The 12,167-nt window shown below is 67.1% G+C and overlaps 2 protein-coding genes across 4 annotated transcripts; one reads left to right on the forward strand and one right to left on the reverse strand.

The window, feature by feature from the left end:
* Positions 1-71: 71 nt before the first annotated feature.
* On the reverse strand, positions 72-907 carry LOC116859664 (putative uncharacterized protein RUSC1-AS1). The gene is given in 4 exon segments (XM_032845128.1): positions 72-228; positions 230-258; positions 327-778; positions 886-907. Coding segments are annotated over 4 exon segments (651 nt in total). The 3' UTR covers positions 72-80.
* Positions 159-7,261, forward strand: RUSC1 (RUN and SH3 domain containing 1). Of its 3 annotated transcripts, XM_032845232.1 has the most exons (11): positions 159-247; positions 900-2,313; positions 2,553-2,951; positions 3,601-3,699; positions 3,840-3,916; positions 4,011-4,185; positions 4,259-4,364; positions 4,533-4,579; positions 5,069-5,618; positions 5,888-6,009; positions 7,037-7,261. In XM_032845232.1, exons 2-11 carry the CDS (start codon positions 984-986, stop codon positions 7,210-7,212), a joined length of 3,081 nt encoding a protein of 1,026 aa, XP_032701123.1. In that variant the 5' UTR covers positions 159-247; positions 900-983; the 3' UTR covers positions 7,213-7,261. The 3 variants fall into 3 exon arrangements, with proteins under 3 accessions (XP_032701123.1, XP_032701121.1, XP_032701122.1); XM_032845230.1 differs by lacking the exon at positions 2,553-2,951 and having other exon boundaries at positions 900-2,319; XM_032845231.1 differs by lacking the exons at positions 159-247; positions 2,553-2,951 and having other exon boundaries at positions 733-2,319.
* The last annotated feature ends 4,906 nt before the right edge of the window (positions 7,262-12,167 follow it).

The raw sequence follows: 12,167 nt of genomic DNA on the forward strand, positions 1-12,167 counted from the left end.
GCTTCGCGGACCGGTCGGCACCCGCTGCGTCAGGCCTCCGACGCCGCGCGCGGGCCTAGGTGGGGGACACGCGCACGACGTCAGGCGATGGGGGCTGGGCCCGGGCCCCGCCCCGCCTCTGCGTGAAGGGGCGCGGCTGCGCGGCGCCGGCGGGTTGTCCTAGCGCCCCCCTTCCAGTCGGTGCGGTCCGGCGGGGACCTTGGGAGTCGTGGAGGAGCCCAGCTGCGGAGGCTGCAGGAGGACCCTGGTGAGGGGGGGCTCAGCGGTGGGTGTGGATGGAGCATCGGGGCCCGCGGGGGTGCGGGAGAGGCGAGCAGGAGCATTGCACGGAAGAGTGGGGCGGCGCCCGGGGGACGGAGACGAGCGCGGAGAGAACGGGCAGGCGCGGGGTCCGAGCAGAGCGGCACCGAGGCTGCGGGGGTCGGCTGGCCCACCTCCGCGGACCGGACTCGGTCTCTGTCCCCACGCCCGCCCCTTGCCCGCATTAGGCAGCCAGCCGCGCCTCCCCCCACCCCGTTAACGGGCATCTGGGCGGGGCCTGCCTCGGCCCCTTCCCCTGGGAGTGAAGGGCAGGCTGGGGAAATGGCGGGGGGGGCCGGTGCAGGGCCAGACTGCCGCAGAGAGGATCCGGGGCTCCATTCTGGGCCTCATCCTTTTCCAAGCCCCCGCACCTCCACGGAAATCCAGAGCGCAGCCGCATTCTCTGACCCTCCCCGCCCCAGTCCCGGGGGGCTCCCTCCAGCTCCACCTGCAAATACTGCAGTGTGGACGTTTGCGTCTCATTGAAATATTGTCCAAAGCGGCCGGCGCCTTTCACGCCTGCTGCAGCTGGCCGTCACCTCGGTGTCCTTCTGGCGGCCCGCGTCCTCTCCGGCTGGGCATCACTCTCCGTCTTCCAGGTCTGCATCTGCGGTTGCCAGGTAGGCGGGTGAGAGGCCCGACTTCCCGGATTCTCCAGAGGCCGTCCCGTCGCCACCGGCACGATGCTGTCCCCTCAGAGGGCTTTACTCTGCAACCTCAACCACATCCACCTCCAGCACGTCTCCCTGGGCTTGCACCTGTCCCGCCGTCCGGAGCTGCGGGAGGGGCCCTTGAGCACACCCCCTCCCCCCGGGGACACCGGGGGCAAGGAGAGCCGGGGGCCCTGCAGCGGAGCCCTGGTGGACGCCAATTCCAACAGCCCAGCGGTGCCCTGCAGATGCTGCCAGGAGCACGGGCCGGGCTTAGAAAACCGGCAGGACCCAGCCCGGGAGGAAGAGGGGGCCGCCTCCCCCTCGGACCCGGGCTGCTCCTCCTCTCTCAGCTCCTGCTCAGATCTTAGTCCCGACGAGTCCCCCATCTCGGTGTACTCGAGGGGCCTCCTGGGCGACGAGGATGTCCACCCTCAGCCCAGCATCGTCCCCCTGGAGCAGGGCTCCCCGCTGGGCTCCGTCGGCCCCGGAGCCTGCTCTCCGGACAGCTTCTGCTGCTCGCCCGATTCCTGCTCGGGAGCTTCCTCCCCACCCGGCCCCGGCTTGGACTCCAACTGCAACGCCCTGACCACCTGCCAGGAGCCCCCTTCCCCAGCCCCGGAGGAGGAGGACGACGGTGGGGAGCTGGACCTCCCTGCCTCCGAGCTCCCGGAGGCGGATGATGACGGGAAAGCCGACGCTGGGAAAACCGAGCCCAGCTGGAAGATCAACCCCATTTGGAAGATCGACACGGAAACGCCGGGCGCGGGTTGGAAAGCCGCGGAGAGCAGGGACTCCGGCTGCAGCACCGCTGGGGACTCGCGACCCGCAAAACTCGACTCGGGGTGGGCAGGCCGCACGGCAGTGACTGATGGCAGCTCCAGGACCGACGCGGGGTGGCGGAGTGACGTCAGCGAGGAGCCGGCGGCCCACCGGACAATCACGTCCTTCCACGAGCTGGCCCAGAAGCGCAGGCGGGGCCCGGGGCTGCCCCTGGCGCCGCAGGTCAAGAAAGACCGCAGCGACTGGCTCATCGTCTTCTCGCCCGACAGCGAGCTGCCCCCCAGCGGCTCGCTCGGCGGCTCCCCCGCGCCGCCCCGGGAAGTCACCACCTTCAAGGAGCTCCGCTCCCGAAGCCGGGCCCCGCCCCCGCCGGTGCCGCCCCGGGACCCCCCGGCCGGCTGGGCCTTGGTGCCGCCCCGGCCCCCGCCCCCGCCCGTGCCGCCGCGGAGGAGGAAGAACCGTCCGGGGCTGCAGCCCATCGCCGAGCGGCCGCCCGAGGAGGGCAGGGAGGGCAGCCCCGCGGCTGGCCAGGAGGTCCCCGCCGCCCGGGAGCCGGAGGAGCCGGGCGCGCAGGCCGGCCGTGCGGGTAAGCGGCCGCGGGGAACGGCGGGGCGGGGAGGGGCCGGGCTGCGGCCCCGCCCCCTCCGTCTGTGCGGCCCGCCCCAACCCCCTCCCCCCCGGCCGCGGCCAGAGAGCGCTCCGGGAGGGGCGCCCTGGGGGGACCCGCCGGGCTGCGGCACTAACTCTCTGCTCCCTCTTTCTCCGTCCGCCCCGCCTGGCTGCCGCCCCGCCCCCGCCGCCCCCCCATCCCCGCTGCAGCCGGCCTCCCCCCGCCGCCCCCCGCCCCGCGATCTGCGGCCGCCGCGCGCCCCCTCCTGGAGGGCGCGGGCGCGGCGGGGACCCAGCTCCCGGCGCTTCCCGCCAGCCCGCCTCGCGCGGAGCTGCGTCTGCTGGGCGCGCCGAGGCCCCCGCAGAAGCAGCTGCTGCCCGTCCGCCTGTCCCCCGTGGGCGCCCACTCGCCTCCGGCTCGGGGGGTCCTGCCCTGCCTGGCCAGCCCCGAGCTGGCACTGCTGCTGTCCCCGCTCTTTCCCAGAAGCAGCACCTTCCCCGCCGTGGCCCCCCCGCCCTGCCAGGTGCCCGCCCCCCCGCTGCCACCGCCGCCGCGCCCGCCGAAGGCCCCCCGCCGGACCAGGAGCCCGCCGCCTCCGCCCAGGCTACGTAAGACGGACCCGGGCTCGCCCGCGGGGGTCGCTCCGCCCCCCCCGCGCCGGACCTCAGCCCCCAGCGTCCTCGGGGAAGGCGGCGCGGCCCCGCCCGCCAGCGGATTCGGGGGCGGGCATCCGGCCCCCGCCTTCCGCCGTGGGGCAGGGCCTTGGACCTCGAGGCCCGGGCGTGGGGGGCACGGGCTGAGGGGGTGCCAGCAAGTGCACGGTCCGGGGCCTTTGCGGTGCCGGGGGCGCGGGGGACGCGGTGGGGCTCGGTCCCCGCCTCGCTCGGGAGGGTGGGGGAGAAGCGGGCGCCGGACCCGGGTGTGCCTACGCCCGCGCCTCCCAGCCTCCCGACCCCGGGGTCGCCTCTCCCTCCGTGTCTCCTCCCATTCTCGTCGGCCGGCCTGTCTGCCCATTGGTCCCGGTCCCCCACGTGCTCCCCGGGCTGCCCTCCCTCCACCGGCCCAGCGGGCGGGGCGCGCGCCGTCCGGCCCGGGGCAGACGGGGCGGAGGTGGGTGCACGGCCCGGGAGGGGGAGGGGACGGCGAGCGCGAGGCGCCCCGCCCATCCCCTGCCCCAGCTCGCTTCCGGCCCGGGGCGCCAACCCGGCGTCCTCGGGTCACCCTCGTAAGCGTCGCCGCGTTTTTCCTTCACGCCAGCCCGGAGTTCCTGGTCGTTCGCCGGCGCCCCAGGGGCCCAGCGACGGTGGATGGCAGAAGCCCAGAGCGGGACTGGCCAGCTGCAGGAGCAGAAGAAAGGTAGGACGCCCGGACTCCTTGACCCCAGCTTCCGGGGCAGCTGCGGCGGGTCCGCGTTCTCCGCCCCCGGGTCGGCCTGCGGGGGCCTGGGGTGGGCGCGGGCGCCGCACAGACGCGCGCTCCCTGCCCGCCCCTCGCAGGGCTCCTGATAGCCGTGAGCGCCTCGGTGGACAAGATCATCTCGCACTTCGGGGCCGCCCGGAACTTGGTTCAGAAGGTGAGGGTGCCCGTGGGAGGCCCTGCGGCCGCACGAACGGGCGGCGGGGAGGGGGCCGCATCCACCCAGGACGTGTCGGTTGTGCCGCCTCCAGGCCCAGTTGGGGGATAGCCGGCTGAGCCCGGACGTGGGTCATCTGGTGCTGACCACCCTCTGTCCGGCCCTGCACGCCCTGGTGGCCGACGGGCTGAAGCCCTTCCGGAAGGACCTCATCACCGGGCAGCGCAGGAGCAGCCCCTGGAGCGTGGTGGAGGCGTCGGTGAAGCCAGGTGGGCGCGGGGCGCGGGCGGGTGGGCCGGGCCGGGGCGCGGCTGGGCCCGGCTCACCGCGCGGTGTCCGCAGGCGCCAGCAGCTGTGCGCTGGGGACCCTGTACAGCCAGGTCAGCCGCCTGGCCCCGCTGAGCAGCAGCCGCAGCCGTTTTCACGCCTTCATCCTGGGTCTCCTCAAGTGAGTGGCCGCTTTCCTGGCGCCCCGCCCACGGCCCGGACTACACGGGTGTCCCGGGCGGGAGGGTCGCGGCGCTGGGGCCTTGTCGCTCTTGGAAGCTCCTCATCCCCCACACAGAGGGGCAGGGGCACTGCACCGCCCTGAGCCCTCGCTGTCCTTCGTCCCCAGCACTAAGCAGTTGGAGCTGTGGTTTTCCAGCCTCCAGGAAGATGCAGGTCAGACTCCTGCGGGCAGGGCGGGGTGGCAGGCGGGGAGGGAGCCAGAGAGCTGGCTCTGCTGCGGGTCCCAGTGATGCCGGAGGGACCCTGGTCCCCGGCTCCACCTCTGTTCCTCGGTGCCTCCCACGTCCAGTGCATGGCACTGCCCCACAGCGGGGAAAACCCAGATCCTCCAGGGAACTTCCGGAGCCCGGAGTCCGTCCACCCGCCTCTTCCTCCTTCCCCTGCCTCCTGCCTCTGCCTCACCTGCCTGCCTGCCCCAGGGTCTCCTTGGGCTGTCCTCCCCCGAACCCTCGGGCACGCTTGCTCAGCCTTGGGGCCTTGTTGGGTGAGGCTCCAGGCCAGTGCACCCCCACACTGTTGCTCCGGGCCCCCTGATTTTTTGCATGCAGTGTCACTCCTGGTTCTGCGGGTTGCGGGCTCCGCCCCCGCAGCTCCCAGCATAGACGGAGGCTGGGGGTCTGACGGTGGCCTGCTTCTCCCCAGGCCTACTGTCCCTCCTGTACCTGCCCACCGGATTCTTGTCCTTGGCTCGGGGCGGTTGCCCCGCCCTGTCCACGGAGCTGCTGCTCCTGCTGCAGCCGCTCTCGGTGCTCACCTTCCACCTGGACCTGCTCTTTGAGCACCACCACCACCTGCCCCTGGGCCCATCCCCGGCCGCTGCCAGGCCCGGCTCACCCCCGGCCCTGCAGCAGACGGTGCACGCCGTGCTGCACTGGGGGGGACGGCTGGCCCAGAGCCTTCGGGGGGCCGCGGGGGAGACGGCTCCGGGCCCTCCCGCTCCCGCCGGTGCCCCCGCACCAGGCAGCTGGTGGGAGCAGCTGACCCAGGCCTCTCGAGTCTACGCCTCGGGGGGCAGCGAGGGCTTCCCTCTGCCCCGGTGGAGGTCGTGGCGTCCTGGGCCGGTGGCCGGAGGCCCGCAAGCGAGGCCAGTGCCCACGGAGGACACGGCACCCGGCCGAGGCCTGTGGCTGGGGAGGCTGTTTGGCGTGCCCGGGGGCCTGGCGGAAACGGATGGAGGACCCATGAAGTCCAGGTATTGGGGTGGGGGTCCCTTCAGAGCCTGGGTCTCCCCTTGGCCCGGCTGGGAGCTCCGCGGGCGTCAGCTCCCAGCTCCCCGCTCGGCCGTCAAAGCTGAGAACCACGCGTGACCTGCGCTCCGGCCCTCCTGGTGTCTGGGGTTGTCACCTCCCTAAGAACCCCGAAGGGGCCCCCTCCTGACCTCTTCCCACCATTGAAGTCGTGGGTTCTTGGGGCCTTTGCTGAAGGCCGGTGACCTCTGCGACCCCGTGTCCTCACCCCCAGGAGACCGTCCAGCTGGCTGCCCCCGACCGTGAGCGTGTTGGCTCTGGTGAAGCGGGGCGCACCTCCCGAGCCGCTGTCGCCTCCCGAGGAGCTCGAGGCCTCAGCTGCCAGCGTCGTGCAGAGGTGGGGGGGGGCCCGTGACGCTCTTGTCCCCGTGCCTGGCCCCTGCCCTGCGGACGCCGGGGCCGGAGCGTGAAGCGGGCGGGATGGAGGCTCGGCTGGTGGCGCACCGGGTCCGCATGCCCCCCGGGAGCGGACACGCCGTTTGTCCCCGGGGGAGCGGGGTGCCGCCCCTGCTTTGGCTCTGGCTTCCGGGGGCTGTTCTCGGTCACCCGAGTGGGGTTTCTGGATTTTTCCCTCGTCGGACGGCGGTTTTCAAGTACCGCGTGCCTGGCGCGCTGCCCAGGAGGGAACAGGCGGGCGGACGCCGGAGCCCGGGGCGTCCTGGAGCCCGCGGCCCCGCGGGGCGTTCCGGGGGGGCCTTCCGGCGGGCGCATGCGCAGTTGCTGTGTGGCCGCTACGCGGGGAAGGGCGGACTGTGTGCTTGGGCGCCGGGTCTGGGGCGTCGGGGAAGGCCCGGTGCGGGTGTGGCGGGTGAGGAACGTGTCCTGCTCCCGTGGGGCGTGAGGGCGGCGGCGGCTGGAGGCCTCGGAGGGCCGAGAGCTGGTTAGGGAAGCGGCGCGGGCCGGGGGACGGGGTGCTGGCCTGTGTCTCCGAAGGGTCTTGGGGCGCGTGGTGGAGAGCGGGCCTGGGGCGGGGGTCAGACCCCGGGCTGGGGTGCAGAGAGCGAGCATGCGGCCCTGGGAGGGGAAGAGGAGGTGGGCGGAGTGGTGCGGGCGCCGCGCGCTGTGCCGGCAGCCCCTGGGGGGAGGTGCTGTGTTTGCCCCTGAGGGGCCCCCCAGGAAGCCTGCCTGGGAGGGTTCCGATAAGGCGCCTGGTTGCTTGGGATGGATTTGAAGCCCCAGGGAGTGCGGGTGGCGTCAGATAAGTGGCCGCGGCCCCCCCCCCCCCCCCCCCCCCCCGGGCGCGGGGGGCCCGGCGGGGGGGGGGGGGCCCCCCGCCCCCGGGCGGCCCCCCCCCCCGCGCGCTGATGCATGAGCCCCGGCAGTGGGGAAGGCGCCCCGGCGACAGCTGGTGTCCCTCTGGCTCCCCGCAGGGCGGTGCGCGCGCTCTGTGACCACGCGGCCGCGGGACCGGACCAGCTCAGCTTCCGGCGCGGGGAGGTGCTGCGAGTGGTCGCCACGGTGGACGAGGACTGGCTCCGCTGCGGGCGGGACGGCGCCGAGGGGCTGGTGCCCGTGGGGTACACGTCTCTCGTCCTCTAGGCCGAGCCCCTGGCCGGTCCGCCTCTCCCTCCTGCGCCTCGGGAACCAACCACCCATGGCCCACGGACCTGTGCACCCCGGTGGCGGCGCAATGAGCCCCCCCCCCCCCCCGCCCCGCGCTGGGGGGGGGGGGGGGGACATCAGTCTTCCTCCCCCTCTCGTGCCACGTGTGAGGCGAACTCTGCTCTTCCTGGAAACGTGAAAAGGAGTTTCTCTGCGTCTCTCTCCTCTTTCCCACCTGCACAAGGAAATGTCTCCCTTCCCACCTGCACGATGGAAATCGCGCCCCCTGCCCTGTTCCTCTGTGAGTGGACTGCGCCAGTGCCACCTGCGTCTCTGCCGGAGACCGGAAGGTTCTCCAGTGTCCTTCCTGCGTGTGGATGCCCCCCACTCGCGCGCCGCCCGCCTTGCCTGTATTTATTATGTGCTCCGGCTGTGCCAGGTGCTGAAGTCCGGACCCCCCCCACGGTGGACGGGTCTGTGGTGTTGGTCTGCCCCCTCCTTTGTTCCAATAAAGTGTGGGAGAAGAACATGTGTGTGTCACTGGGTGTCGGGACAGGGGCTGTGGGGAGGGCGGGAGGCCCGCTTCCTGGCCTGCCTCCCGCCCTTGCTGATGCAGAGGCCTCCCTGTTGAGGCCGGCTCCCTTGCCTTGTTTGGCAAGACCCACAGGGCGGGAGCTGGAGGAAGTAGGGGGGTGCGGGGAGGCGCGGGGCCTTGCCCCTCTGCTCCCAAGAACCCTATCAGAGGCACTGGGAGGGATTAAAGGGTAACAGAAGTGATCTTTTTGATGTCCCCACTGTGCAGTGACGCGGCTTCCGAAGGCGCACTAAGTGGCCTGCGGTGCTCAGGTGGGAGTGGCTGCGTCTCAGTCCCGCGGGGACAGCAGGTGGAGCTCGGAGGGGCCGGGGGTGTTGGCCCTGACTGCCGGCAGGAGAGCTCCTGGGAGTCCAGGGAGACAGAACCAGGTGGGGAATACAGGGGAAGGACCCTGGACTGTTTCCTCCAGTGGCGGGGAGCTTGTATCAAGGTGACAAGAGGCTGGCGACAGAAGGGCAGGGAGCTGTCCTCAGGAGCTGGCTGGCGCGTTGCTGCCGCTCCCAGACTCCTGCTGCCGTTCCCGGCCACCTCTTGCTGCCCCCAACCCTTCCCCAGTTGGGCTCCTCGCTGGCCGACTCGGGAGACCTGACCCCTCAGGGCCGCTCTGGCATGACGGCTGTCGTGTCACACTCAGCCCCTGGGAGCTGCCAGCTGCAGCCTTAGGAGTCAGAGCACTCAAGGTCATGCAGCTTCTCTATTTTCTTTTTCTTTCTTCTTTTTCTATTTTTCTCATGAAATTATAAAAGAGTGAATGTGACTTTGACGTGGGGAGCCGTGTTTCTCACAGTAGGATGTGCACAGGGACTGGTGATTCCCATGTGCTGTCACAGCGTCTGGTTTCTAGGACCTGGTCTGCCCTGCCTGACTCCTGTCCCCACACACAGGCTCTGACGGGGCCGGGGGGTCCCCTGGTAACTCGGAACAGTCGTGCTGGAGTGTCGCTGGGACCCGGTGGTGTTTGTCGTCACAGCTGCTGGATCTCACTCAGGCTTGCGGACACAGTGAGCCGCACAGGCTTTGCGGAGCGTCAGGAAGTGGAGCAGGTGTGAGAGCGTCTGCTCTGTGCTGCCACTCGTCCGTGTTGTCTGGAAAAGCAGTAGCGGATGCAGCGCTTACGTGATCAAGGCCGAAGAACTTAGGAAGCAGGGCCGTGTGCTGTTTCTGCGCCCGCCCCACCGCCTGCCCGGCAGGAGAGCCTCCTGTCCTCACCGAGCCGACAGACATCCGGCTCTTGCAGCCAACTCTGATTTTTTTCTGTTTAAAGAAATTTTATTTGGGGGCGCCTGGGTGGCTCAGTTGGTTGAGTGACTGCCTTCGGCTCAGGTTGTGATCCTGGGGTTCCGGGATCGAGCCGCACATCGGGCTCCCTGCTCAGTGGGGAGCCTGCTTCTCCCTCTCCCTCTGCTGTGCTGCCTGCTTGTGCTCTCTCGCTTTCTCTGTCAAATAGATAAATAAAATCTATAAAAAAAAGATTTTTTCAGAGAGAGAGCACAAGTGGGGGCCAGCAGGCAGAGGGGGAAGCAGGCTCCCCACTGAGCAAGGAGCCCGATGTGGGGCTCGATAACAGGGAGCAGGATCCCAGGACCATGACCTGAGCTGAAGGCAGATGCTTAACCCATCGAGCCCCTCAGGAGCCCCAGGCAACTGTTTTTTTAAAACTAGATTAAAAATGGAAATTCCGGCAAAGGTAACTAACATACAGAGCTATGTTAGTTTCTGATGTGTGGTGCAGTGATTCTTTAACTCTGTACATCACTCTGCTCGTGATGGGAAGTCCCCTTCACCTCTTACTCCCATCGCTCCCCACCCCCCTTCTAACACAACAGAGTCTGTTTTGGGGTTTGTCTCCTTTTAAATTTCCTTCATTTCTTAAATTCGCATGTGGGCAAAATCATGGCATTTATCTTTGACGTATGTCTCTTACGATTGTACCCTCCAGTTCCGGCCGTGTTGCTGCACGCGGCCAGATTTCATTCTTGTTTTGCAGCGAAGTAGGGTTCTGTCGTGTGTGTCATTCATCTGTCCAGGGACACATGTCTGCTCTCCGGGTGCAGCTGCTGGGAGTGCGGCCGCAGGTGCGCACGAGGCCACGGGGGACCCGGGCGGCGCAGTGAGCGCGAGTGCAGGCTCCGCACTGGGTGTAGAGATCACTTAAAAAGAACGTCTTAAAAGAATAAAACACACAGGGGTGCGTGCATCTTTTCGAATGAGGGTTCTCTGTCCTTTGGGTAAGTCTCCGATAGTGGCATTCCTGGATCCGACAGTAATTCTAGTTTTGAGTTTTTGAGGAACCTCCACGCTGTTTTCCGCAGTAGCTGCGCTCGCCCGCGTTCCCACCAGCGGCGCCCGGGGCCTGCTCCCCGCGGCTTTGCCAGCCCTTGCTGGTCCGTGCGCTTTTGGTTTTGGCCATGCCGGCGGGTGTGAGGTGGCTGGTCCTCGTGGTTTTGATTTGCGTTTCCCCGATGCGGAGCGATGCTGAGTGCGTTTTCATGTTGGCCACCTGGAGGTCTTTGAAATGTCTGTTCGTGTCTTCTGCTAGTTTTAATTATTATCTTTTGGTGTTCTTTATGTATTTTGGATACTAACCCTTTATTGGATGTGTCATTTGCAAATATCTTCTATTCTGTCAGTTGACTTTTAAATTTTTTAAATAAGATTTTATTTATTTATGTGACAGAGACCACAAGTAGGCAGAGAGGCAGGCAGAGAGAGAGGGGGAAGCAGGCTCCCCGCTGAGCAGAGAGCCCGACGTGGGGCTCGATCCCAGGACTCCGGGATCATGATCTGAGCTGAAGGCAGAAGCTTAACCCCTTGAGCCACCCAGGCGCTCCAGAAGCTTATTTTGATGCAGTCCCAAGAGTTTATTTTCGCTTTTGTTTCTTTTGCCTCAGGAGACATCTGGGAAGATGTTGCTGTGGCTGGCTACGGAGCCTGGCGCTCTCTTCTCGGATGTTTCCAGCTTCAGTTCCCGCGTCTCCCCCTGCGCGGGGTCCGGGCACCCTCCGACTTTTGCTGCGCTCGGCGGCCGGTTTCCCTCGCCGCCCGGGGAGGCTTGTGTGTTCCCGCTGCGCGTTCTCGCCTCCTGAGTCCCAGAGTAATGGACGTTGGTTGTAGGTCCAGCTCCGGGCTCTCTACTCTGTCCCGGGACCCGTGTGTCTGTCCTGTGCCAGCACCACTGCTGGGATGACGGCAGCTCAGGTAGGACCTAGAATCCGGAGTTGTCGGAACTTCCAATCTTGACTTTCTTTTCCAAGATTGCTCTGGCTCCTCAGTCTTCTGCGGTTCCCCACAGATTTTAGGATTTTGTTCTGAAAAACGCTGTTGGCATTTTGACAGGGATGGCATTGAACCCATGGTTTGCTTTGGGCAGTACAGACATTTTTAAGTTTTTACGTAAGCTTGTGTTTACTTGCGGGAGAGAGTGAGCACAGGGGGCGGTGGGGGGAAGAGAGCCTCCGTGCTGAGCGCGGAGCCCGACGCAGGGCTGCATCTCACGACCCGGAGATCATGGCCTGAGCCGAAGCCGAGGGCTGGACGCTTGACGGGCGGCGCCCCCCAGACGCCCCGAGTATGGACATTTTCGCCGCAGTCGTCCTCGGTCGATGAGCACCGAGTGGTTTTCCGTTTGTCGGCGTCTGCGGTTTCTTCCGTCAGTACCGTTTTCGGAGAACGGGTCCTTCGCCCCCTTTGTTGAGTTTATTCCTAGGTATTTTACTGTTTCTGCTGCAGTTGTGAACGGGGTTTGGGGGGGGGGTGGCTTTCTTAATTTCTCTACCCGAGGCTTCATCACCGGCCTGTAGCGGTGCTGCGGTTTCCCGACGTCTTGCGTCCTGCAACGCCCCCGAGACCACCCGTCGGTTCTGCAGTTTCCTGGTGGTCTTCAGGGTGTTTTGTGTGTAGTATCGTGCCTTCCGGAAACAGTGAATGTCTTACGTCTTCCTTTTCAATTTGGGTGGCATTTATTGCTTTTTTCCTGATTGCTCATGGCTGGGGACTTCCAGGACTATGTCAAACGAAAGTGGGGAGAGTGGACCCCCCCGTCTTGTTCCCGAGCTCGGGGGTAGCCTCTCACCTTTCCACCAGCGGGTGTTGTGTCAGCTGCGGTTCTTACACGGGGCCTTAGTCATGCTGAGGTGTGTTCCCTGTAAGCGTACTTTGTTCGAAGGGTTTTTATCATGGATAAAAGAACGTACGTTGTCGAATGTTTGTTGTGCATCTGTCGAAATGCTGTGGTTCTCCTCTCACTGATGTGAGGTAACACACTGACCGACTTGCAGATACCAAACCACCCTGCGTCCTGGGAACGCAGCCTGCGCTCTCGATGCTGCGGGGCAGCCGCACCGCTGAGCTCGGAGCG

This window comes from Lontra canadensis, unplaced genomic scaffold (assembly GCF_010015895.1).
Source record: "Lontra canadensis isolate GAN:19392208 unplaced genomic scaffold, GSC_riverotter_1.0 scaffold160, whole genome shotgun sequence".
NCBI lineage: Eukaryota > Metazoa > Chordata > Mammalia > Carnivora > Mustelidae > Lontra > Lontra canadensis.